General features: G+C 37.9%; 1 protein-coding gene and 1 long non-coding RNA gene across 3 annotated transcripts in view; one reads left to right on the forward strand and one right to left on the reverse strand.

The window, feature by feature from the left end:
- rnf144aa (ring finger protein 144aa) overlaps positions 1–18,819 on the forward strand; it is a 41,531-nt gene extending 22,712 nt beyond the window's left edge. Inside the window, exons 2-8 of the mRNA XM_088354202.1 lie at positions 3,256–3,406; positions 4,968–5,072; positions 6,067–6,127; positions 9,072–9,288; positions 12,745–12,892; positions 12,967–13,056; positions 16,593–18,819. Coding sequence (XP_088210328.1) covers positions 3,260–3,406; positions 4,968–5,072; positions 6,067–6,127; positions 9,072–9,288; positions 12,745–12,892; positions 12,967–13,056; positions 16,593–16,724 — 900 coding nt within the window. The 5' untranslated portion in view covers positions 3,256–3,259 and the 3' untranslated portion in view covers positions 16,725–18,819. The remainder of the gene's footprint in view (positions 1–3,255; positions 3,407–4,967; positions 5,073–6,066; positions 6,128–9,071; positions 9,289–12,744; positions 12,893–12,966; positions 13,057–16,592) is intronic.
- LOC148351790 (uncharacterized) lies at positions 1–25,077 on the reverse strand. Of its 2 annotated transcripts, XR_015852851.1 has the most exons (5): positions 24,899–25,077; positions 16,081–16,186; positions 4,930–5,067; positions 3,259–3,403; positions 1–1,296 (listed from the first exon to the last, which is right to left on the reverse strand). It is a non-coding gene; the product is annotated as an uncharacterized LOC148351790 (long non-coding RNA). The 2 variants fall into 2 exon arrangements; XR_015852852.1 differs by lacking the exon at positions 1–1,296 and having other exon boundaries at positions 2,909–3,403.
- Between the last annotated feature and the right edge of the window lie 305 nt (positions 25,078–25,382).

Below are 25,382 nucleotides of genomic sequence, written 5' to 3' on the forward strand. Positions count from 1 at the left end.
TACAGTGATCTACTTCTGTAAAACCACAAGTATAACGCCCACCCAAACTTTGAGTTCTTTTAGAGGTATAAAAAAGTGCGCGTTATACAGTAATACACAAAATGTCATTGTGGTTTCTTATTGCCATGGGATTAGGCAACCTAGATTACTCCAACGCCTCCAATGGAAGATGTAGTTTACAACTATTTAGGGTTAACCTGTACGCTTTAGGGAGCCCGGAAACGAATTAATTGCCTTTCAATTATTTTGTATCTGGAATATTCGCTCATTATACAAGCAATTCCACATACGAGCACACTCGAGTACCAAATGTATCTTGTATGTGGAGGTATCACGGTGTTTTCATTTTGCCATAAAAAGATAACGCGTATGACTAGTTAGAAGATTATCTACTGTATGTTTCATCAACTTCTTACTTTGTCGGTGTATAAATATTTGCTATACATGAATAAATGATATTCCATGGGTGAAAAAAGCTACAATGTGTGTGTATGTATTTTTTGACACTCCTCCCTTTCTCCATGCACCCGCCACCTCTCTAATTCTTCTTCAGTGCGGTTGCTAAGCAGCAAGGCCAGAGCTTGACAGTGTTGACGTTGTTCTTGTAAGACCACTTCATGTTAAAAAAAGTGGTATGTGCACGAGCTGGTAAAAATAGCCATTTGAGTTGTATTCGTTCGGCAATGTTTTTTATTTGGTGTACAAAATATATTTAATTTCACGAATGCAAAAACGAAGAGTTGTTTTTATCTGATGTAATAATCAGAAATTAAGATAGGGAATTATAAGATTCATTATTGATACATTTTATTATACTCTTATTAAACTGCAAAGAGTGGTTATTGCACAATTGGTAAATAATTTGGCTCATTTTAGGTATTGTGATTCATATTTTACTGTATGTCAAATAATATACATATAGGATATCTTACAATCCTTCGACTTGTTTTACTAGAAAAATAGTAAATTAACAAATAATTAGAATCAACAAAATTATCCGTCAGTGAAACAAGACGTTTTAAACCAAAATAATTTTTGTACGATAAGAGAAAAAAAATCACTAGATGAAGATTTCAATTTACCAAAACAATATAGAAGGCGGGCAGCACGGCGGGGCAGTGGTTAGCGCGTGTGCGGCACAGTTCTAAGGTCTTGGGAACCTCCTGTGTGGGTTCAAATCCAGCTACCGGACTTCCTGTGCGGAGTTTGTATGTTCTCCCCGTGCTTGCGTGGGTTTCCTCTGGGCACTCCGGTTTCCTCCCGCATTTCAGGTGAATTGGCCGGTCCAAATTGTCCCTAGGTGTGAATGAGCGAGTAAGTTGTCTGTCCCTGTTTGCCCTGCGATTGGCTGGCAACCAGTTCAAGGTGTCCCCTGCCCACTGCCTGATGATTGCTGGGATGGGCTCCAGCACCCGCGCGACCCTACTGAGGATAAGCGGTGCAGCTAATGAGATGAGATGAGAATATAAAAGGCAAAGTATAGAAAACTATTTCAATGAGCAAAATTGTCCACCAGTGGACACCGGTGTTTTTATTAATAGAAAAATGATTCAAACTAGCTGAATTATCTGCCAGTAAAACATTTTAAAACAAAATTCATTCTTTATATGATAAAAGAAGAGGAAGAGCAAAATAAGAAAAACAAATAGTTTTCATTATATTATATTCATATTTTATTTAGATTAAAATAATAATTGGAAAAAAAATGAACAAAATTGGAACACTTTTGTTTTAAAACAAAAATGAAAATAAATGGTAAACTAAGCAAAATAATATCCACCCATCCATTTTCTACACCACTTATTCTCGCAAGAGTCACGGGAGAAAATAATAAGAGTTAGTCAAATGATCTGCAAGTGGAACAAGAATAAATAAAATGGTTAATATGATTTACTTTAGTACATTTTCCTCCCATGACTTGCACTGTAAAATATGTACCACTTAAGACGAGACATGAACAAAATACACTTTCAATTAGCTATTAAGGTACCCAGCTAACATATATATATGTAACGGGTGTAATAATAACTTTTATTTTATTGAAATTCCTGCTAAAATATGTGTATAGTTTTTGGTAAATGTCCTGCAATGCTGAGTCCAACAGTGCCATCTGCTGGTATGGGGTGGGGTTTGGTTTTGGCTTCTAACATGTGACCAGGAGGCGGGGTTTTGTCAGTTTTACCAGAGTACTACAAAGGTAAGACATATCTTTTGGTGCTCCACAAAATAAGTTAATTTTAAACTTTATAACCCCAGCTGACAAATCTCTCACCATGCATAGTAATGTGATTGATATTGTCAAGCTGTTTAGGTTTATTTTCGTTTTGTTTCTGTTTTACTAAATATTAATTCCCCTTGTAGAGATCAAAGAGATCAGACCCAGCAGAAAAAGCTAATGTTGTGACTCATCCATTTGCAGGTAAATTGTACCCATTTTTATACTCATTATTGTTTTTATTCCTATTTTTCATATACATTAAAAAAAAGGATGATGTTGGTTAAAATTCAGAGTAAAGAAAAACATGTTGAATTCATTGTAAACGTTAAAAATCCACTATACGATCTCTTGTTAAAAGTATCTTGTTAAAATGCAAAGATTTATAAATGTATTGTGATATTCTAAAATGTATTTTCTGTAAAGTGAAAAGACAGCTCTTTGATATGCTTTGTTGTCAGTTTTACCAAAGTACTACAAAGAGATCAAAGAGATCAGACCCAGCAGAAAAAGCTAATGTTGTGACTCATCCATTTGCAGAAACTGTAATAATAAAAACCTCATCATCCAGTCCAGCGTGAATGTGGATCTTTGGTGGGACACGTACAGCGCGGTTACATATATATATATATATATATATATATATATATACACACACATACATATGTGTTTGTATTTGTGCTTCAAATTTACCAGAAATCAAACTCCATAACTGGAGTCAAATGTTTTGACCTGCTGGCCAAATTAATTTAACAAATTTTATTATTCACCAGGGAAGCACAGTAGCTGATTGGTCGGCAGGTTGATTGGTGATTCCAATATTATCCCAAATAATAAATGTGTGTAACGGGTTGCATGTGTGCAATGTGATTGGTTTGCAACCAGTCCAGGGTGTCCCCTGCCCACTGACCAAAGATATTTGGGAAGGGTTCTATCACACTTTGTACACTCTAGTGGCGATAAGCTGTACAGAAAATAATAGTATTCACCCCCAAAAACAACCCTTTTGCTTATGTTTTTGTTTTTTTGTGTGTTTGAAGTACCATGGCGGCCAAGATGACCGCTGCCCGGTACCGTCCCACTTGGGAGCTGGCCGTGGACCCCCTGGTCTCCTGTAAGCTGTGCCTTGGAGAGTTCCCCCTGGAGCAGATGACCACCATCACGCAGTGCCAATGTGTTTTCTGTACACTGGTAAGAAAAAATAAACAACAAGCTGCTTTCGGATTCCATTTTTTCCTTGTAGATTTCTGTGTAATTAAAAAAAAAAATTTAGGTGTGTGCAATGTATACAAATAGAGAACTGCTCATTTTAGGGAGTTGTCATGTGTATTGACGGTCTGTGACAACATTTTGTTTTGCAGTGTATTGAGATTTTTGTGCCAATACCAAGTATGGATTCTTTATGCGAGAATCAATTTTCCCTTTTCTCGTTATTTACATTTATTAATTCATTCATTTTCAGAACCACTCACTAGCCATGGGAGGTACAAATGCTTACAAACGTAATTTGCAGTTTAGAAAAAGAAACTAAATCTGAGTAAATTATTGACTATCTTACCCACATTGTCATTCATTCATTATCTGCACTACTCATCCTCAGTAGGGTCACAGGGGTGCTGGAGCTCATCCCAGCCATCTTCGGGCAGTGGGCAGGGGACACCCTGAACTAGTTGCCAGCCAGTCGCAGGGCACACAGGGACAGAAAACTGACTCGCTCATTCACACCTAGGGACAATTTGGACCAGCCAATTAACCTAAAATGCATGTTTTTGCAATGTGGGAGGAAACCAGAGTGCCCGGAGGAAACCCACGCAAGCACGGGGAGGTCATGCAAACTCCACACAGGAAGGTTCGATCTCATGACCTCAGAACTGTGCTGCACATGCGCTAATCACTGCACCGCCGTGCTCACTTAAAACGAAATTGAAATATTTTTTTAAATACCACAAAATAGATAAATTGTCATTTCCTTTGGAATAATGTTTCCTAATTGCTTACAGCTCTTCACTGCAAAAAAGTACAATTTGAATAAAAAAGCAGTAGAATGAGAAGAAAACCCATTACAATTCTAGTGAAATAAGACAAATCTTGTTCAAAATTAGTGCTAAAATCAACGAACAGAGCAGTCAAAGTGGCAAGGGAAATCTTACATGTATTACAGGACATACATCTCTGCTTGTTAAGATCTTTTCACATTTCTGTGGTTAACAAAACGGAAGTGGCTTTTTGTTTGCAGTTTAATAGCTCATGGCAAAACTATCTCTGTATTCAGCTCAGTAGCCTAGATGGTAGTGTGCCCGCTTTGAGACTGGGAGGTCGCTGGTTCGCGCCTCGACCGAGACATACCTAATTGGTATAATGGCGGCGCCCTCTGGCTGCGGCTGCATCGACCCGCTACAACGGGTCAGGTGTATCGACATTTTGTTCTGTGTACATTGTTACAAAGAATGACAATACAAAGGAAATTATTATTATTATTATTATTATTAATTGAATTAAAACATGTCCTGCAGACATACATAGCAGATACAAAACTAAATGTACCGGTAGTTCCACACGTAATTGAATCATTTAAAAAAAAAAGAGAAAAATAGCCGATTTTCCGTGTTCGCGGTAATTGATAGGATGATTTTAGTTTTCTTTTATATATATATATATATATATATATATTTTTTATTTTTTTTATTTTTTATTTTTTCATTTATTCATCTCACCTGAGTCATCCTGCTGGTATTTTTTTTCTCGTCTGCAGTGCCTGAAGCAGTATGTGGAGCTCTTGATTAAAGAAGGCCTTGAAACAGCAATTAGCTGTCCTGACTCCGCGTGTCCAAAAAGAGGACACTTGCAGGAAACTGAGGTATAAACACAGACATTTCGGTGGTTAATGCTTTAATCAACAAACTGTTACATTATCTTTAATAATGCTTAACAAGCAGGTGTTTATGGCTACAGTTAAGACTATTTTAATAGTTTACTATTCACCGACTATTGTCGGATAATTGTTTGTTTTTTTCTAAATTTTAATTATGCGGCAAATGATGAACGTAAGAAAATGATGTACATTGAAAACTACATATTTTATTGAAAATACTGGAGATTTGTAGACAAATTTAAAAAAAAAAATGCTAAAACCAATTGGTTACGGTGCTCGGTCAGTGGATACATAAATCCATAATTAAAACGGTGTTCATTTTATGGGACAGACAAAAAAAATACAAATCAAGTACACATTTTTATCCCTTTAAAACAGGAACTGGCTCATTGGCAGGAGTAGAACAGTAAATATAACTAATGTCATGTGCATTTTGTGAAGTACAATTAGTAGTCAATTGCAAAGTACTCCATGATTCTCAACAATTTGAAATCAAACTGTTTTAACAATTGTAGTTTTAACCTTTGACATTTCTCCTTTTCTAATCCTTATTCTTCGGAGTGCATGCATTTAATTTCAAACACGTTTTTAAGGCTCAGTCTGGCATAAGTTTTTTTAAATAGCAAAATAAAATGTGCACTGCATTTATTTAAAACCGAATTGGCTTGAATGTTACTTCAATTTTACTAAGGCGAGTCAGACTCTGATTTGTTAAACTGTCAGCCTGTTTTCATTGAATGTTCGTGCATCACCGAGGTACTGCTATGCTCCGCAAAGTCTTCTTTGCTGACTTTGGAAGTAGCAAATCTCAACAGAGATTATATTCATTTAGGGATACCTCACTCTGTTGAAAAACAGTTCTGGTGACAACAGTGGAAAACAAAATTCATTGTCAACTCTTTTTATTAGTGATTTTTGTCGACAACATCGACTAATTCCTACTGGCACTGTGAATTCACATGTTCTCTTCACTATGCAGATCGAGTGCATGGTGGCCACAGAAACGATGCAAAGATACAAGAAGCTTCAGTTTGAAAGAGGTGAGTCAAAAAGAACAGACAAAAAGGTCATTATTTAGCACTGGCTATATTTGCCCACACGTCACGTGCATCCTCCGAGCCTACTTCTATGCTCCTACTTCTGCTACTGTATTTGCACAGCAACATTGAAAAGGCGTGACAACAGCTGGTGCCGGACACGTGAGGCCACTACCGAGTCAATCATTGACTCACGTTGAATCGAGTACACGCGCGATGGTGCTTGAAATCATTGTCAGTCGCATGTGCAGTATTGCTTTCAAATCCTTGTAAACTTCTACAGTACTTTTACAGGGAAATATATGCTTATAAAGAACTAAAATTCTTGTTAGTAAGGGCCAGATTTTACATGACAACGTGACAGCAAGCTGGCAGATTGTGTGCTTTCGCTAACTGCTTTAATTGCTCAACCACTAGCATGCACATTAGGGAGACCTCTCGCTGCCGTGGGGAGCGGTAACCAAGCAACGCTTTGGTGCTTCAACGGTACTCAAACCTTAAGTTCTCCGCCCACACATCGGCACAAACTGTACGTTCAACTCTCGCTACAATGATACATACGTCAGTGTTCTCGTTTGCCCGCGTCCCTGCGTCCTAGACGCATCATTTTTGCTGGGGACGCATTGTGTCAAATCAACGTGCGTACCAGGGTTGCAACTTTTTTGACACCAATTTGTCATTATTACCCGATTACTTTTTTTTTTTTTTAAACAAAGATTTACCGCACTCTAAACCTTTCGTCAGGCAGATCCGCCATTGTTGTTTTGGTCTCGGCAAACGAGATCTTGTTGCTTCGAGATGACGTCATTGTTTTGGTGGTTGTCGAGTGAAAGAAGTATGCCTCCGTAAAAACAGTTGCTATTAGGTGAAAATCAACAAAAAATCTGTAATTTCTTCAGTGTCGGGAAAAAGTCGAAACATAATACAGAAAGTGGTAACAACGGCAATAATTCCGGCACGAAAAAACGGAGGAGAAATTCTTCAGAAGACCGCAAAGGCAAGGAAAACACGTGTTTTGAAGCAAACGATTCGACAAAAGATAAACAAAAGAATACTCCTAGCAAGAAAATGACTTTTCTGCCAAAATGGACTCAATTATATTCCTGGTTACGCTATGAGGAGGATGATAATGGAGGCTACATGTTCTGTGATGCGTGCACCCAGCGTGACAAAAAAACTGGATTGCATAAATCATTTCGCGATATGAACTTTCAGAAAAGCACATTGGATCGGCACAACGACAATGAAAACCTCAAATTAGCTATGGAAATTCCGTTGGTCCAATTGGACCTTGAGAAGGCATTACAACTGTGGCGGGACGGCAAACCACGAGGAATTAATGATCTGAAAAATCTGAAGTGATTAAAACTGCATGAATATACAGTATAGACTAATATTTCAGCATTATTATTTTGTATAATGTACAATATTTTTGTGAACTGAAAAATCTGAAGTGATAACTGCTTTGTATTACCAATTAAGTGTGATGATTGAAACTGAATGAATATATAGATTTATATATTTATTTATATATTTATTGCCGATTTACAATTTCAACCTCGATCATATATATTATCAGGGACCCCTCTCACCCCCATCATGGACTGTTCACTCTGCTAGCCTCTCGGAAGAGGTACTGCAGTGTGCGGTGCAGGACCACCAGGTTCCACAATAGTCTTGTCCCCCTGGCCATTAGACTGTTATACGGTCAATCAAACACATAGTAAATCTAACTGCTGCTAATCTGTACATCTGTTGGTTTTGTTTGACTTTTTGCACTACTGGCAGTTCTTTAGAGCTAGCCACTCCTTGCACATCTGTTTCTCTGCACTATTGTACTTACAGCGTTATTGTTACAGTGTTATTGTTACTGTTTACCTGACTTGTTTACCTGACTGCCCATTTTGCACATCTGGTTAGCTGCTCCTCTTGCACTATTTGCGCTACTGTAAAATACTATACATAGCCATAATTATTTAGTATATTATTAGTACTCAATACAACATTTTATTTATATCTGTACATTCAAGGAAACTGTGCGGGTCAGATGTATCGACATTTCGTTCTGTATACACGTGTACTAGAATGACAATAAAGTAGATCTGAATCTGAATCTGATAACACTAAATTTTGGGGACCCATAGATCTCTGTTGGGACCCATAGATTTTTGAGCATGCGAGTCCCTGGGACCCATCACTTTTCAGAGGTAAAATTAATACTGCATACGTTCAGGGAAAGTGAAGATGTTTGAAAAAAGGCGGATGTTGAAGGAGCCACGCATCATTGAAAAGTCTGGATGGATGTACGAAATGCTGTCAAGTATGCAGGCAATTATTCTTTTTATTATCGATTAAATGTTCTATTCATTTTTGGATTAGAAATAATCCAAATCCTTAGTTTATCATAATACATGATATTGTTACTGGCCTCCATAATGGAAGATTGATTAAAAAAGTAAAATAACATTTAAAAAAACATCCATTACGCAAGGACAAATCCTCAAAAATTACTCATTAGTGGATGTCAGATTTTTAAAACAAATCTGTAATAATTGTCAGTTAACAGGAAATGGCCTTTTTTAAAAAAAATTACTAATGATTAACAAATTTTGAAAGTGGAAATGTTAATGTTTGAACGTTTAACACTTTCGGGGGGTCTCAAGAGATTTGTTTTTTGATCTGGAAATTAAGAATTATCAACATTTTCGTCCAAAACACTGGTGTGTGTGGAACGAATGAGCCCGCAGAGAGAGATGCGTGAAATGACATGGCAATTGTAAACAAAGCTATTGGGAAAAGGGAAAATAATAAAAAGAGTCAAAGCCAACACCAACTGCACTTAATAATTGTCCCCTGAAGTGTGCAACTTCACAAACTAATTTTGTGACTACACGTTTTCAAAGGATATTTATCAAATGGCGGCGACCTGTTGATTTTGTTCCAAAAGAGGTTTTGCTGGACCCCTGTCGGACATGGTGCCCGTCCTCCACCTGCCAGGCCGTGTGCCAACTGAAGGAGTCGGATTCTCCGGCGCTGCCCCAGTTGGTCCAGTGCGCCGTTTGTGCTCTGGAATTCTGTTCAACCTGCAAGGCAAACTGGCACCCTGGTCAAGCCTGCAAGGAGAACAACCTTCCCATCACGTCTTTCCTGCCGGGGGAGAACAGGTACCCACTTTTAGGCGCCTATGGGTTCAGTCACAGGCACGCGTGGTTCTGTTATGTGTGACCCGGTTGATGAACTCTTAACCCATTTAAAACGAGGTCAAACAATCGTCAGCATCTGATTTTCCAGTTGGAACACCACAGTGCCACTCCGGCTGCCGTATCATGACTCAAAATAAGTCCTGACCTTGCCTTGATAACTGAAATACTTAACAGATATAGACTATATCAGGGGTCGGGAACCAATGGCTGGCAAGCCATATATGGCTTTTTTCATGAGTACACGTAGCTCGGAGGTAAAAATGATCACCTGCAACTATTTTAAATATTCTCATATGTAGAGCCGATTGCTGCACATGTGATGCCGAGACAGTATTCATGCTCAAAGGGTTTGGTCCAGTGTTTATTGGACACAATTTTAACAACAGTCTGTGTCACACCAACATATTTTGTTTTGGCTGTAAATCGCGAAATAATAAATGCTTTAGAGGCTCATTAAACAATCTCTGTTCATAGTTGAGGCACTTTATAATGAAAAGCCACAAAACAAACCTTTTACCCCAAATCCCTTGCAAGGCACGTAGAGCAATTTTATTGGGTGAGCAGTAGGAATGGGTGGAGCTATACACGGGGCGCGTGCACTCTTTTTTTTTCGCCCAGTGTCATCTGCACTGAAGGTAAATACATAGGTGTCCTTGTTTGCAGTATTTTGTGACATTTTTACAAAAGATCTTTGCTTACACCTTTTTTGAAACCATTACTTGGGATATTATTTAGCTTTATTGCAAGTATTCTGATTTTTACAAACAATGATGGTTAAACGAGTTAGTCTCAAATCGTTATACTTTGGACTAATAGAATTGAACATATTGACAAATCGTGATTTTTCATACTTAGGGCATTATTTTTCTATAAAAAAAAAAAAAAAAGAAGAATAGCCATAGTTTTGAAGTGGATATCCCAACAGACAGTCTTGCAGCACTCGGTCTTAAAAATATATTTGGGCATGAATCAAAATTCTGTTTCACCTGGGCTCTGTGCCCACTTTAAACACGGAGGGGGTCTAAAGTAGGGCCAACCAGTCAACACGGCGCATGCAGCTGACCTATTTCTCTATGATATCCTCTTACGGGGGAATAAGTCATTAGGCCATGTGAGGCTTCCACTATCAGAGGCCACAGTGGAGGATTAACAAGTCTACTCTTAGAACGACATTCCTTCACAGCAAGCTTAGTCTCGGCACACCTGACCTTTTTGTACAGATATTTTACTTTAGCGTGGGAAGAAATTGACAGCTGATCGAGCATGATTTGGATGTGCAGACTGAAAAAGTTGCAGTAGAGCCAACTGCAGTTTGCTGCCCGAGTAGCACGAGTGATTGTCAAACGCTGTCAATTAGATAAAATGCCAAACCTGATTTATTTGATTGACGTTTATTGTGGTTGCTCTACAGAATATGGAGCATACAAAAGCAGGGCCATGCTTTTCAAATAATGTAAGCAACTACCGTAAAATTCGGACCATAAGGCACAACTGATTGTGAGCTGCGGCCAGGAAAAAAACATTTTGTCCATATATAAGCCACTTATGTTTTAATAATATACAGTAGGACAACCCCTTCACGTTCTGACATCCCACCGGTGGGCCGCCGGACCTTTGATAAACAAATACGTGTCTGTACGATGTCCCCAAGCACTAAAATACATCTTGCCTCATATCATTAGAAAGCTAAACTCTCCAAAGAAACATCACGATCAGTCTGAAACAAGATACCCGAAAACTATAAAGCCGGCGAAACTCACCAGTACGTCCCCTGGCCGTCTTCAACTTCCTTGAATGTCTGCTAAACTGGCTTAGTTACATCAAGGACAATCCATATAATCAAACCATGCAAGATATTTACCCTAAAACACACGAAAATGACGACTGATAAATAGAAATCAGCCTTAAACATTGCTGATTTGTTGGACGTTGCTTCTTGTAATCTGTTCGTTTCGCCACATTATTTCAGTTTATGAATCATCAAATTCCCGAAATGGTCGTTAGTGCTCCCCTTTCGATTGACACCTTTTCCTTAATGAGGGTCTGTTCGTGCTAATTTTTTACATGCACAAAGCGCGAAGTTACATTAAACTTGCATCTTCTTTGACGATAAAAAAAATGCATGAATTAGCTACCTTATCGTATGAACCACAGGGTTAAAAGCTTGGAAAAAAAGTCGCATATCATAGTCCTAATTTACGGTATATGCAAAGTTGTAATGAATGTTTTTTCCGCTCAGTGCTTAAAAATATTGGTTGTTTTTCATGTTCCGTTAAATAGCTTCCTGTTCAAACGACAGGGGCGGCATTTGGTTTTACAGACACAATTTTACCCCTGAACAAAACAATTGCATTTTAGTGAGTGGAAATTATAAACCAAATCAAACTAATAAAAGCAAATAATCCGGGCCAAGTTTATACCACACATTTCATACAATGCGTGTGATAATACAAAAATACATTCTAATGTTAAAGAGACTGTGTGTATTATTTGACCTTTAGATGTTGCTGTACGGTGTCGTGACACCAAAAAGCAGTGCTAAAAAGCACAAGGAATAATACAAACTTGAAGCGGCCAAAATGCACCATTTTACTTCTCATTTTCTCCTCCAGCATTTTTGGGTACCCGAAGCAGCAAGATTTTGGTCAATTAGGTCAGCTCCCTTTTGGTGAATTTCGTTTAAGTCAAATAAATGCTACTATCTCGACCTAACAGTATTTTTAAAAAAATATATGATAGTTCATGTATTTATGCTTGTTGTTTAAAAATTTATACTTTTTTAATGAATTACGCTTTCTTTTGACCACTAGGAGTCGCTAAATAATACACACACACTTTAAACCAATTCCTATATACTTTAATATTTACATTTGCATTTTTTTTTCTCACCCGCATCTATTTTCTGGGAGGAAACCAATATTTTCAATTAATTTCTGACTGCTAATGTATCTAAGAATCATGGGAAATGTAGTAATCCTAACTTGTCTATGTTAGGATGCTCAACAGAATGTCTTTTAAAGACATAAAATAAAAAACATTCAGGTACTTTATTTTGTATATACCCTTTTCATCACTCTAAGGTCGAGAAATTTTACGAAAATTATATACATTTATCAAAACACTATTTATAAAATTGACAAAATCCTTAGCCAACAGCACAAAAATATTAGACTTGGATAGGAACTTCACTACCCCCCCCCCCCTTTTTTTTTTTTTAACAATATTTTACCCAGTAGTTTTGCAGTGCCCGCCCAATTTTTGTTTCTTTAAAGGGACGGTGCGTAAAAAAACTTGATTCGTTAAAAAAATTATTCGAAAAATTGGTATGTTGATAATAATTATAACAATATCAAAAATATAAACGTTCAATCTTTTCTGAATACCAATTACATTATTTTGTTGCCTTCTATGTTCCAGCACTTTCTATAAAAATGACGAGGACGACGCCCCCATCAAGCGCTGCCCCAAATGCAAAGTGTACATCGAGAGGGACGAGGGATGCGCCCAGATGATGTGCAAAAACTGCAAGCACGCCTTCTGCTGGTACTGCCTGGAATCTCTCGATGTGAGTCCGAATTTGTCCGAAGGTTTTGATGCTGTTACAGTAATAAACCTCATTTGTTTCGTGTCTCACAACAGGACGACTTCCTCCTGATCCACTATGACAAAGGACCCTGTCGGAACAAACTGGGCCACTCCAGGGCGTCTGTTATCTGGCACAGAACACAGGTGAGCAAGTCTCCTCCCCTGGCTCGGCACGTGCGCTGCCCTTTCCTTCTCAATGCTGCAATCTCACGTGCATTCCTCCCGCGTTATCTTTCCGGCACAATGGAAGAAAAAGCACAGATTGTTCCGAGTCGTACAGTCTACTCCAGAGCCGATGATGCGCACCTTTTTGTACATTGCTATGGTTTATGTAACGGAGGTTGCGCTGGAGCTTTTAGTTAGACGATTCAGCAAAATAAGGGTGCATCCTTACTCTTATATCATTTCAAAACAATATATTTTCCAAATTGGATTGAGATTAAATGTATTTTTGTACACATATACTTTTTAAAAATACCCCATATATATATATATATATATATATATACATACACACACACTACAGAAATACATGCCAGAAATATTAATAAAACCACAATACATTTGTAGATACAAAAGATGAATGTACAGTAAAGATACAAAATTAATCAGGTACTACAAGCAGGCACTTTTATATGCATTGAATAGATGTGCAAAGAGACACATAAGTTGATGATTTAAGTTGTTGCCGAGACTTATCGATTAGTTGTTGCATCCCTAGAAGTGACTGGACGGGACGAGAGGGGCTTGAGTACAGGGCGCGTTGGTATTTGAGACTGGGAGGTCGGTGGTTCGCGCCCCGGCCGAGTCATTCCTAAGACTTAAAAAGTGGTCGGCGGCGCCCTCTGTTGGCTGCGGCTGCATCGGCTCGCTACAACGGGTCAGGTGCAATCGACATTTCGTTCTGTGTACATTGTTACACAGAATGACAATACAAGGAAATTATTATTATTAAAGCCTGACCCAGCCCAGGTGAGAAGTATTAACTTCATTTGAGGAACCAAGCCTGAAGAAAACCCCAATTTTCATATCTTGAGAAGGGAGATTTTGGCCAATCAGGCCACTCTTCCAGACGCCCCACCCTCCCCATTCTGTGTCCGCTGCCAATTTTTGCCAACTATGCTTCCCAAAACAACCCCCACCGTAGCCCAGGCTTTAGATTCTACCTCTAATGACAATTAAATGTTCACCATTTCTACCTCCTGAATTTTTAAATGGCCACTAGAGGGCAGCCAATTCTTGAATATTGAATCGTGAGTAATCTGGAGTAACTTCATGCTTGCCCCGATGCTTTTTATTTGTTTCTATTCCTGTGTAACATGAACAAGTGAAAAAGGTGAAAAGTGAAAGTGAGAAAAGGCCTGTTTAAAGTACAGTTCAAAACACCATCTGAAAACCCTCCAAAAATATGTTAATTTGAGCGAGTCTAAGAGATGCGCGCACTTGCGCGTGCACGAACGAACTGAGGCTGCAGTCATGACACAAGGCAGGAAATGGCAGCAGAGAATAAGAAAGTTTCAAATTCCGTACAGCTTTTTTACAGAGAAAATTTCAGGTTGAAATATCCATTTTGCAGAATAATAAAGAAAACACACATCAGGTGCGTAAAACAAAATGTTGTCGAACATTCCAGGACCTCGAGTTGGTACAGAGCACTGAGCATTCACACCAGAGTCCTCGGAAAATCTTTGTAATAATTGTCCGTATCCCCATGCATTTTAGTCAGTACAAAGTGACACATGCACGCTTGTCCATTTTGTCCAGCCTCCTCTTCCTGTCATGATTAGCATACACAGTGGCATCTGTTGCCCAGTGGGGCAGGCTGAGTCACACAATTACAGTTGAGCTGGTGGGGGAGCAAGCTTCGGCATCACTTGCTCGCTGAGTGCGTGCATGCGTGTCTTTGTTTGGCTCGCCTCAACTCCAAGAAATCCACCCCCCCCACCTTCTCCACTTCTTCCTATCCTCTTCCAAAAGGCGCACCCGCACAACCTCGCCAGGCTGCAAACATGCATAGCCTCAATCTGACAACATCAGCTCATGTGGAACTAAACGTGTGTGTGATAAGGGAAGCATTGCGGGGTCTTTTTGTTTAAAGAACATTCTGCTTCTTAAAAGGAACGCGAGGGAGCTCATAAATGTTGACACAACGGACAGCAAGTACTCTTCGTGATGTGTGACCTCAAAAAGCGATGCAATTGATTAGTGGTACGAAGAAAGGCTCGTTGCATGTGATTGCGTATTATCCAATAGCCCTTCTGCTTCAAATTAGCTTGTGGCTTGCTCCCTCTTGTGGTCATAGAAAGGAAATCCTTTCTTTGCTTTTTTCAATTGTGTTTAATTCCAAGGCCTCAAGTCACTAAGTACAAAAACTGCGATACTACCTTACGGGTCAACACACATTTAATCATCAAGAAAACTGGTGTCTTTTTCCCCCTTCAACCAAATGCCAATTGATCCAAGTTCGTTTGTTATTCATTTTACCCTTTACCTCAAGACCATCATGTAAAGAAAATAGATCACGGTATTTTTTTAGCTACCAGAACAACAAAGCCCAAATCAACATTAGCACCTCGAAACAAGATACCATATTATATGCATTATTGAAATAAATTACAGTATTGGTTTTGATAATATAAATAATCAAGTCCAGCTACATTCAAACCATTGAAAATAACAATAAATAGTAATACATTTAGTTATTTAGTGGCTTACTTTGGGGAAATAAATATTCCAAAATGGTTGTACACATTGACTTATGCGCCATCCCACCCGGACAGCATACCCCAGTCACGCCCACCCAACACACAAATCCCTCCCTAATGTGAGGATATCATGGACAATAAAGACAATTCAATTTAAAATCCGCTAAGCAGTGAACCAGTTGAAACCGAAGCGCATTGGACATGGCACTTTAGGGTAAACATGTCAAAGACAAAAAGATAAGACATTCGGGATAAAGGCAGAAAAATATTTGCAAAATAGTGCTAAGAGACTGGCTTAAGTTATAATGTTAATTAAAGGTAAATAATGGTAAATGGTCTGCATTTATATAGCGCTTTTAGGGTCAATGAGGACCTCCCAAAGCGCTTTACAATGTGCTTCACACTTACTCATTCACACACACACTCATACACCAATAGGAAGTCAGCCATGCAAGGCGCCTACCTGCTTATTGGGGGCATTAGGGATTCAGTGTCAGGACGACAGGTCGACATATAACACGGAGGAGCAGGGAATCAACCTGAGACCTCTTGATCCCAAGATGAGCGCTCTATATGAAAATGAAAAGTGCATCTTAACAATAGTGCAATAAAAATAAGTGCAATAACATATAGCGGCAACAAAATAAATCAAAATGAGTCACAAAGTTTCAGTTTTGTGCACAAGCATTTAGCGGCAACAAAAAAGAAAAATAAGGCGCTAGATTTGGTTTCCGTTTTGTGCGCTCGCTCAGGGTCGTGATGGCCATGGTGTAGAAGCTGTCTCTGGGCCAGTTTGTCCTTGTTTTGTGGGGTGTGTAGCAGCGACCACAGGGTAAAAGGTCACAGAGTCGGTGGCTGGGGTAGGATGGGACTTCTCCATGGCTCTGCTACGGTATCACAAGGCAGCAACTGGGCAGAGAGCAGCCGCTGATCTTTTGGCCCGAGTTGATAGCGCCTTTTCTTCAACTTTGTTAGGTGGTCGGGATCTTCGCCGGGTTCGGCCTACTCCTGCTGGTCGCCTCCCCTTTCCTCCTCCTGGCCACGCCCATGGTTCTGTGCTGCAAGTGCAAGTGCAGTAAAGGCGACGACGACCCTCTGCCCAAATAAACGCCAAAACACGCTCAAAGGATGGCTCATCTTCATGTTGACCCCCTCTTCACACCGCTTTTATATTTTGCTTTCAAATTTGAGGGGGCGGAGCCTGCGCTTAAGCCCGGGCTGCTTTGGGATCGTCACTCTGCATGGTAGAGAGGTCGGAGGTGTCATATCACGGTGGTTCTGGGGACCACTTTAAGTGCTTTTGCTGTCGGTGGGATTTTACAAATACAAGCTGGACCACAAACTGCCGTTTTCTGGATCGCACATCAGCTGATGTAGCTCTACAGGTCAAGTCCGGTAGCATCTGAGGCGCACCACGCATGTTCAGTGTTCAGTCGATTTGCACACCTCGATTTTGCTCGTGTGGATGTAGCGACTGCTACTACTCAAATCAGTCCAACTTGTCCCCTCTAATGATGTCATCGTTTGATAAAGTCGTGCTTTTAATAGAACCAAGTCGTGTCTGCTGTATGTAATTGTATTATGTCTTGTACTTTGAGACTTTTCAAAAAACCTTTAAGGAAGGCCTTGATGCTCCTGTTTTAGGATTCATCAGCGTGAGGTCAAAATCCTTGCGATTGTTTTTTTTTTTTTTCTATTCGGTGCACTCCAAAAACTCCAAGGTCAAAAATAGCCCAGTTGGGTCTTGAATGGACCAATCCATTATTTTGATCTTTTTTTTTCTAACCCCGTTTTGGGATTTTAAGCAAAAAGAGGGTTGTTTTGTACAATATAATGGAACAAAATCAGGGGTCATCATAATCTACATGTATTTGGTTTAAAGGGATAGTGTGTATTATTTGACCTTTAGATCTCGCTGTTTAAGAATGAGTGCTAAAAAGAAAAAGGAATTTTACAAACTATGAGGACTCAAAGTGACCAAAGAGCAGAGTTTTTTTCCACAGCCTATTTCCAGGTTTGTTTTTCTGTTACCTGTAGCAGCAAGATGGTGGAAAATGTAAGCTCCCTCTAGATGAGGTTCATGATATGTAAAATAACTGCTAATCTGTCAACCTACGAATATTAGTAGATAGTTCTTGTAATTTTTATTATTATTTATATCAATTTTTTGGGAGGAATGTATTCATTTTTTTTATCAACAGGAGGTGCTAAATAATACACACAGTTCCTTAAAGGTTGACTCTTCTGGGTGAGAGTAGAGATGATCTTGTAGCCTACAATAGAAAAAAAAGATAATATCACAATTTTCAGATAATAGCAATGGTCTACCATTTATATAGCGCTTTTCAAGTCACTGAAAAGCCTCCCAAAGCGCTTTACGATGTGCTTCACACCCATTCCCCCCACACACACAGATTGCAATGTTAGCCATTTAGATAAAGAGCCTCTTTTTTATTTTTTATGATTATTTATACTTGTTTTTCTTGTAAAACAAAAAAAAACCTTGTCTGAGGATAGCACATGTATGATTCTTTTTGTGTGAGGGAGATGACAAAAAACTAAGAAACTAGTTTTTCAAATTTGATAAATTCCTATCATCTGGCACATCATACAAAGTTATTTTTTTCTCATTTCATTTTTCAGACAAAAACTGCACTTTCTTTTAGTTTGGTTAAAGGGCCTGCTGTTTTCATTTATTCAAAATGAAATTATAATACATTTTGGTAGTAGGGGGTTGGTATAAAATGACCACATGTTTGCTTCAAAGAAACATATTTCTTTATTTTCATAGTTCTTGAAAATGAAATGACCCACATTTTCAGTTGTTTTAATAAAATTTTGAGGTTCTTATCAAGAAAATGATGGCATACCTGATTAATTGTGATGATTTTTTTGGAGACTGACAAAACATATTCTATTTGGGGAGGAGAACATTTTATTTAAAAACCCAAATTGCAAGACATTCTAGCTTTAACCTCAATTTGGGTTCTTTTTGGACCAACTGCTTTTGGAGTGTGCCAACCTCAAATACTTTATTTAATCTCTTTCTGTCAAAGATGTCTCCTAAAAAGTGTTGGTTTTGTCAAACTGAGAAACTGATAACCTTTGAATTGAGAAAAGCCAAAATCAGCCATTTACACCCCCCCACGTGTGTTCAATCCAAATAATCCCAGGGAAAACGTGTATAAAGTTCTTTCCAATCTTTGTGTTTTGATGATTCTATGATGTCATTCAAGTGTTACGCTGTTAATAGCCATACTCGTGCGAGAAAACTGGATCAAGGTCCGGATTATTATCAAGGGCACTCATTTCTAAAACGTTCTCACAACCATCCAACGTCACAACACACAATCTGATTTTGTGACGATGTACAGTAATTCAGGCATGAAAATGGGTCAGGGGTTATAAAGGTGAGAACGGTGCGTTACACTGTAAAAGCCAAAATAATATTTCTACAATTTACACAATGTTTTTGTTGTGTATTGGTTAGCACATTTGCCTGACATGCATACGTCCCCGTTGGCCTGGAGAGGGATGGCCGCCACCAGGCTGGACTTGCCTAAGACACACCACAGGAAATGGTGCCCTTACGGCCCCAAGTGGTTAAGGGGTCCAACCAACGCATATTCCACACATACACCTAGGGGATATTGCACGAAACCAGTTTGATGACCCGCCACCAAAAAAATATTTCTCTTGGATATACACGATTCATATAGACCCCCCATTTTGACTTTATAACAATGCATTTTGCTGAAAGGTGAACGATTCTCATGCCTGGTTATTGCAAACTTGCATACGTGTCAGTGGTCCGAGTATTCGTGTTTCGTCTGGTTAGCTTCATTTGTGAAGCTGCTCTGAGACACTAGCACTTTTATCTATGCAAGTTTGTACATCCATCCATTCATAAATTGCACCGCTTATCCTGGAGCCCATCCAGGCTATCTTCAAGCAGTGGACAGGGGACACCCCAAACTGGTTGCCAGCCACCTCATTTAAATGTGATCTCAATGGATTTTGTATTTATTTACAGGGAATTATCAAATGTCCTCACGTTTCCCCTTTCACTATTGTTCTTTGAGGGATCTGTGCTGGTTTTTGGTGTGCTGGGCAGCTTTATAACTGCACAACGGATGGCTGGTATGATCTGCAGTTAAATAAAAATATGTGTTCAATGACAAACAAGAAAATATAGGATTATCATCATCTGTTTTTAATTGGTTGAGTTTTTTTGTCAATTTATTGTGTAATCCCAGCAAAGTGACACAGCCCTGTAAAAGCATGGCGCCTCACAAAGAGTAATGCACAACATATTTGAAGTATTTGTCTTCTGGCTCAATTGAATCTGATATTTTTGGGGCAATTCACTTTGGAAGACGGTTTTATTTATGTGTAATCTTTTTAAGATGTTTTCTAAAATATTAGGTCAATGCGTAAATGACAGATCATTCAACGATTTTTAATTATGTCACCCATTATAAAAAAAAAGAGATATTACATTATTTTAAAAACATACCTTAACACATGAGCTAAGGAAGCATTTTGCACTTGTCAATTGATTACATCCCCTTTTTTTATAATTTGGGGGTGCTTTGTTCCAGAGAGAAGTTTTTTATTTACTCTCTTTTCCAGTATTTTTATATATCTATATTTTGCCACATATAAAAGGTGATTTTATATATATATATATATATATATATATATATATACACAGAAAATCACAATTCTGTTTCCTGAGCCTTTAGTGTGATTTTTGTCACTCCTTAATATTTTATGCTAGGAGAAAAATGACCCAAACAACATAATCAGGAATAAAAGTAATATGTAATTAAAAAAACATAAAACTATAAAATACACTGATGTAGTGTAAATCTACATATTTCTTTTAGCTTTTCTCTGGAATGTTTTAAATATATTGGTTTCAGCCAGGCCTAAAACTTATAAAATCAGGAATAAAAGGAATGTGCGATAAAAGTCGTTAAACAAAAATACACAAAATATCAACGGAAAGCAACTTTCTTTAAAGTTGTGTATTTTAGTTTTTTTTTTTTTTTTTTTTTTAAATTTATCTTCGGTCTTTTGAACTCCGAGCGATTTGTTGCAGACTTGCCAAGATTTCACCTCAAACCTTACTAAATTACTATACTAAATTACATAATGTACTTGTCGACTACAGCGTTTGCATTGGAGAAAAAGATGCATTTAAAAATAATAAATATTAGAATTAATATAAAACTGAAGAAAAGGGAAAAAAAACTAACCTCTTTTAAAAGAAACACACAAAAAGTGCAGGATGTTTTAAATGAAATGCACAACACAAGGTGTGATCACTTTGTTGGGACTAACCAAACTATACTGCATACCTCCTCCTTCCTCAGTTGTACAATGTTGCTACTGTGTTGCTACCGTTGAATTAGTAATGCACAAGTGTTGCGCATCAAGTAGCATACCGGTCAAAATGTGTCTACACTAGTGACATTATCTACCAGTAAGCAGGTCACATAGTAGCTTTTTGAAGCTAAAAAGTAGCTTAAAGATCTGCAGCGCCCTCATGTGTTCACTCCATACTCATCACCTTAAGTTGGTGCAGTCCAAGGGTGTCAAACATACCGCCCAGATTAGGCCCGCCAACAAATTGAATCCACTTCTTTTCATCTCTCTCTCCCTCATTGTTTCTTTCGATAATTGTCTTTTGCTATCCCTCTTCCTTTCCTCACACTCTTTAGCTCTTGTTTTTTCCTTCCTTTTGCACTTTCTATCTCAGTCTTGCTTTTTTCTCTTTCAGTCTCTCCATCTTTCTCCTTTTTCTCCATTTCCTTCTCCCTTTATCTTTATTTCAGTCTCTTTCTTTCTGTCTGTCTCTTTTTCTGTCTTATAGCATTTTTCTTTCCCTTTCTCGGTCTTTCATTCTTTCTTTATGTCTTTCATTTTGTTTTCCCTTATCTTTCTGTATTTCATTCTCTTTCTCGTTATTCTCTCGTTCTCTTTTCCTCCCTTTCCTTGTTTATATCTGTCTTTTTCTCTTTCCCTGTCCTTCTTTTGTTCTCAGTCGCTTTATCCCTATATAGATTTTTCTCTCTTTTTTTTCTTTTTCTCTCACAATATTTTCCTTCTCTTTTGATGTGTTTCTATCTTGTCTTTTTTTCTTCCTCCCTCTTTTGTTCTCTTCTCTCTTTCTCTTCTATCTAATGCAGTTGTCTGGTTTTCAACCATGTAGCCCCTGAGCTCAAATGAATTTTGACACCCCTGGTGTAGCCCTTTTACTACAACGTAATAGCATGTTAACACATTTGCAGAAAAAAACAACATTTTCCAACTGCCTATCTGTGGCTTTCCCCCATTTAAGTCTGGAACTGGACTTAGTTATTTCTTTCCCTTTCCCGACAATCGTGCCAAGTGTTTTTGCTAAAAAGAAGGGCAAGAATTGTCGACTCGATGTACATTTTGATTTTGTATTTGTAATGTAATGGCAGTTTTTACAGGGTGGGAAATATATTTGATGCTTCATTAACGCGAACGCTGCACTGTAAAAGGAGGTTTAGTCGTCATTTGTGTGTTCTGGTGCCTGCCGTGTTTCATGGTGATAGCTTTTAAGGATCATTTGCTTGTAATTTTCCATTTTTTAAACAACTTTACGTATCAGGGCTGGTAACGAATACAAATGTTTCTTTTTTGGGATGATTTGAATATAGGAACTTGATATTTAAAAATGTGAACAGGCACCAATGACGTCAAATAAAATCCTGGCTAATATGTGTGTGATTGCTTTCATTGTATCGTTGCTAACAAACGATTTAGATCAACTGCGTCAAACTCATGGTCTGCAGGCCAAATGTGGCCCACCACATCTTATATGGCCCACGAGACAATTTTGAGAGAAGCGCACGAGAAAAACAAGTATCAAACAATGGCCTGCAGTTTTAAATATGTCCACTAGATGTCACCAACACCAGCAGGGGAGGCTTTTCCCATTACTGCAGATCCTTGGAACGTCTTAAAATGCATTTAATTTATTATTCTAAAAATTAGGCTTCAATTGGCATGAATTTACCTTAAATCGAATTTTCAAAACTGTTAAAAATGCGAAAACTTAAAAATATTTATATTTGTTTAAACTCAAAAGATTTAGAAACATTTATCAATTGTCTTTTTAATAATTCACCAATTTACTTACGTGGTAATACAAAAACAGAACTATTAAAATGGTGATGTGATTTCAGTCGGGCCTTTCAGAGATGTTAACTTTGGACCACGGAAAAGTGTAAAGTCCATACCAGCCATCTCCGGGCAGTGGGCAGGGGACACCCTGAACTGGTGCATTAAAAAGTATTAAATCTAATTTGCCTCAATCTGTAGGAACCATGACCAGGCACCGCGTACAAAATATGTACTTAAACTGTATTTGCAGACTACCATTAATCAGACAGAGAACATTGAGGAAACCCATCCTAGTATTGTTTTACTTGAAAGTAAAAGACGTGGTGTTTAAGGCAATACAAATAATCCAAATTAAAGAAAGAAAAATAGCATCTGTTTTTATCCCCCAGAAGTTTAAAGAAGCTTTCTTGCCTTGCTACAATCGCTATGAAATAACAGTGACGTTCCTATATTCAGGTAAACATTCTCATACGAAAATGAAAAGCAGAGATAATTAAATCATCAAATTAATTTTTAAAATTAGTGTTTATCCCATTTTCGTCTGCACAAGTTTTTTCGGGGCCAAATAAACCTTAATGGAAATTATTTCAATCATTTTTCTTTTTTTCCCCCTTCTCTTTTTTTAGACAAATGTACAGATGATAAACATTACAAGTGATTAAAACTTAATGAAGGAAAATAGAGTTAAAAAAAAAACTCAATAATAATTATATAACCAAATATTGCAACGCTGAATCATAAATTGTGAGCCTCTGAAAAGACCACCATCCCACCGACTAAGGTACACTTTTTATGCCATTGACTTACTAGTATGTGGTCCACAAGCTCAAATTAGTTTGACACCGCTGATTTAGATTATTTGTTTTGTTAGTTTAGCATGCAGTAATACCCCTCTCCTCGGTCATAATCCCTTCGAACACCAAACTCTTTAGTCCCAAAACAAATTTCCCCTTACGAAGTTATGGTATTTTTTGTTCCTTCATACCCATTGCAAAATACCCAATATATTAAAAAAATGTACGTTTAAAAAAAAACATATACCCAAAACATTAATAAACTTATACCTAAACCCCAACACGCGCTTAAATCTGTAGATAAACAAGATGAAATATAATAAAGATGAAAATATGCAACACTTTAAAGACATTTGCTGTACCTTGGCGTGCGGGACCGTTGCCAGAAACTCATCCACAGTTGTTGTTTTTCGCAATAATATATTTCTTAAATTCAAACGTTGTACTCATTCCTTTCTTCTTTTCTTTTCACTAACGTTTTTGGGACCCAATATTAGAGGCAAAAAGCCATTAATAGAGTAAACCAAAATAAATTCCGATTGACACTTCATTTGAAATGATGCTAACGACAATCGTAGCCAAGATGGCCGCTCATCTCAAGCAGGTGTGTTCGGGTTTGTTCCAGTTCTGATTTTTCATTCAAATACCTTAATAAAAATTACACTATTTTTTGGGGTCGAAAAGCATTTAATAGAGTTTTTTTGAGTACCAAAGTATCACAATTCCTTAACACTGTGACAACAAATATTAAATGTTCGTTTTCGTTCCCTTTCGAGTGTCCGTCACTCGAAGGAGGCGGTACTTCCGGTAAAATGTATCGTCTATGTCTATGTCTATGTAAAATTGTCTACCATCTAAATATAATTTGACTGACTAAATAAGTTAATCAAACCCAGTAGTTAAAGTGTTCTAATTGTTTATCAAAATTTCACGAGGTTACGTGCAGTTAGATTGACGCTGCAGGGTTATTTGTCCTCATAATTTGTTTGGAATTTCAAATATTACTTTAGTCAGACTTCCTTATAATTTGCGTTTTTTATTTAAGAAATACAAATTTAAATCAAGATCACGAATCAAAATGTGGTTGTTTTACCCCTGCTGTAAACACCCGAGAGTCATTATTATCCCAATTTAGAATTTAAGTTGTAGAATAGATAAATCGACTTATGGTAAATTTGTACAAGACCGCCCTCAAGCGAAGGTTATCTTAACTACACTAACAAACTGGTAACAGAACGATTGCAAGAAAACCACATAAAGACCCCAATATTTAAATAATACTAAACATCAAAACTGGACAACATTTGATGAGATTAATGAAAGTCTGACCTGGAAACCCTGTTCGACGCAATGACGTCACATATCACGTTTCACTTTCAGTCTTCAGTTGGTGCGAACTAAGAAACATCTTGCCTGGCTCTCTTCATTTTATTTTATTTTTGTCTTTTAGTGCCCACTTTTTGCCAGATGTCTCATCCATCGAAAGAAAACACAAAACGCTAACTGGTTTTGCTGACATATTATCAACCCGCGCCAGCTGTTCTCCTTGTTTGGAAGTCGGTCCACCAATCACTGGGCTGCAATACCGGAAGTTGCCATCTGTGGTTGTCATGGTGATTGCGGGAAATTGATGTAGCAATAATGACAGTTTATCCCTCAGCCAAGGTTTAAATGATATTACATTAAAATATTATTTAAAAAAACAAATATTTTTCACAAGAAGCTGCAATGCAGTATTGCTCTATAGTGCTCGTTCAATATTTGACCGCTAGATAGGGCTAGAGCAACGTGAAAAAGCCACAAGCACATTTTT

Source organism: Urocampus carinirostris, chromosome 15 (genome assembly GCF_059441175.1).
Source record: "Urocampus carinirostris isolate Australia breed hairy pipefish chromosome 15, RoL_Ucar_1.0, whole genome shotgun sequence".
In the NCBI taxonomy this organism is placed as follows: Eukaryota; Metazoa; Chordata; class Actinopteri; order Syngnathiformes; family Syngnathidae; genus Urocampus; species Urocampus carinirostris.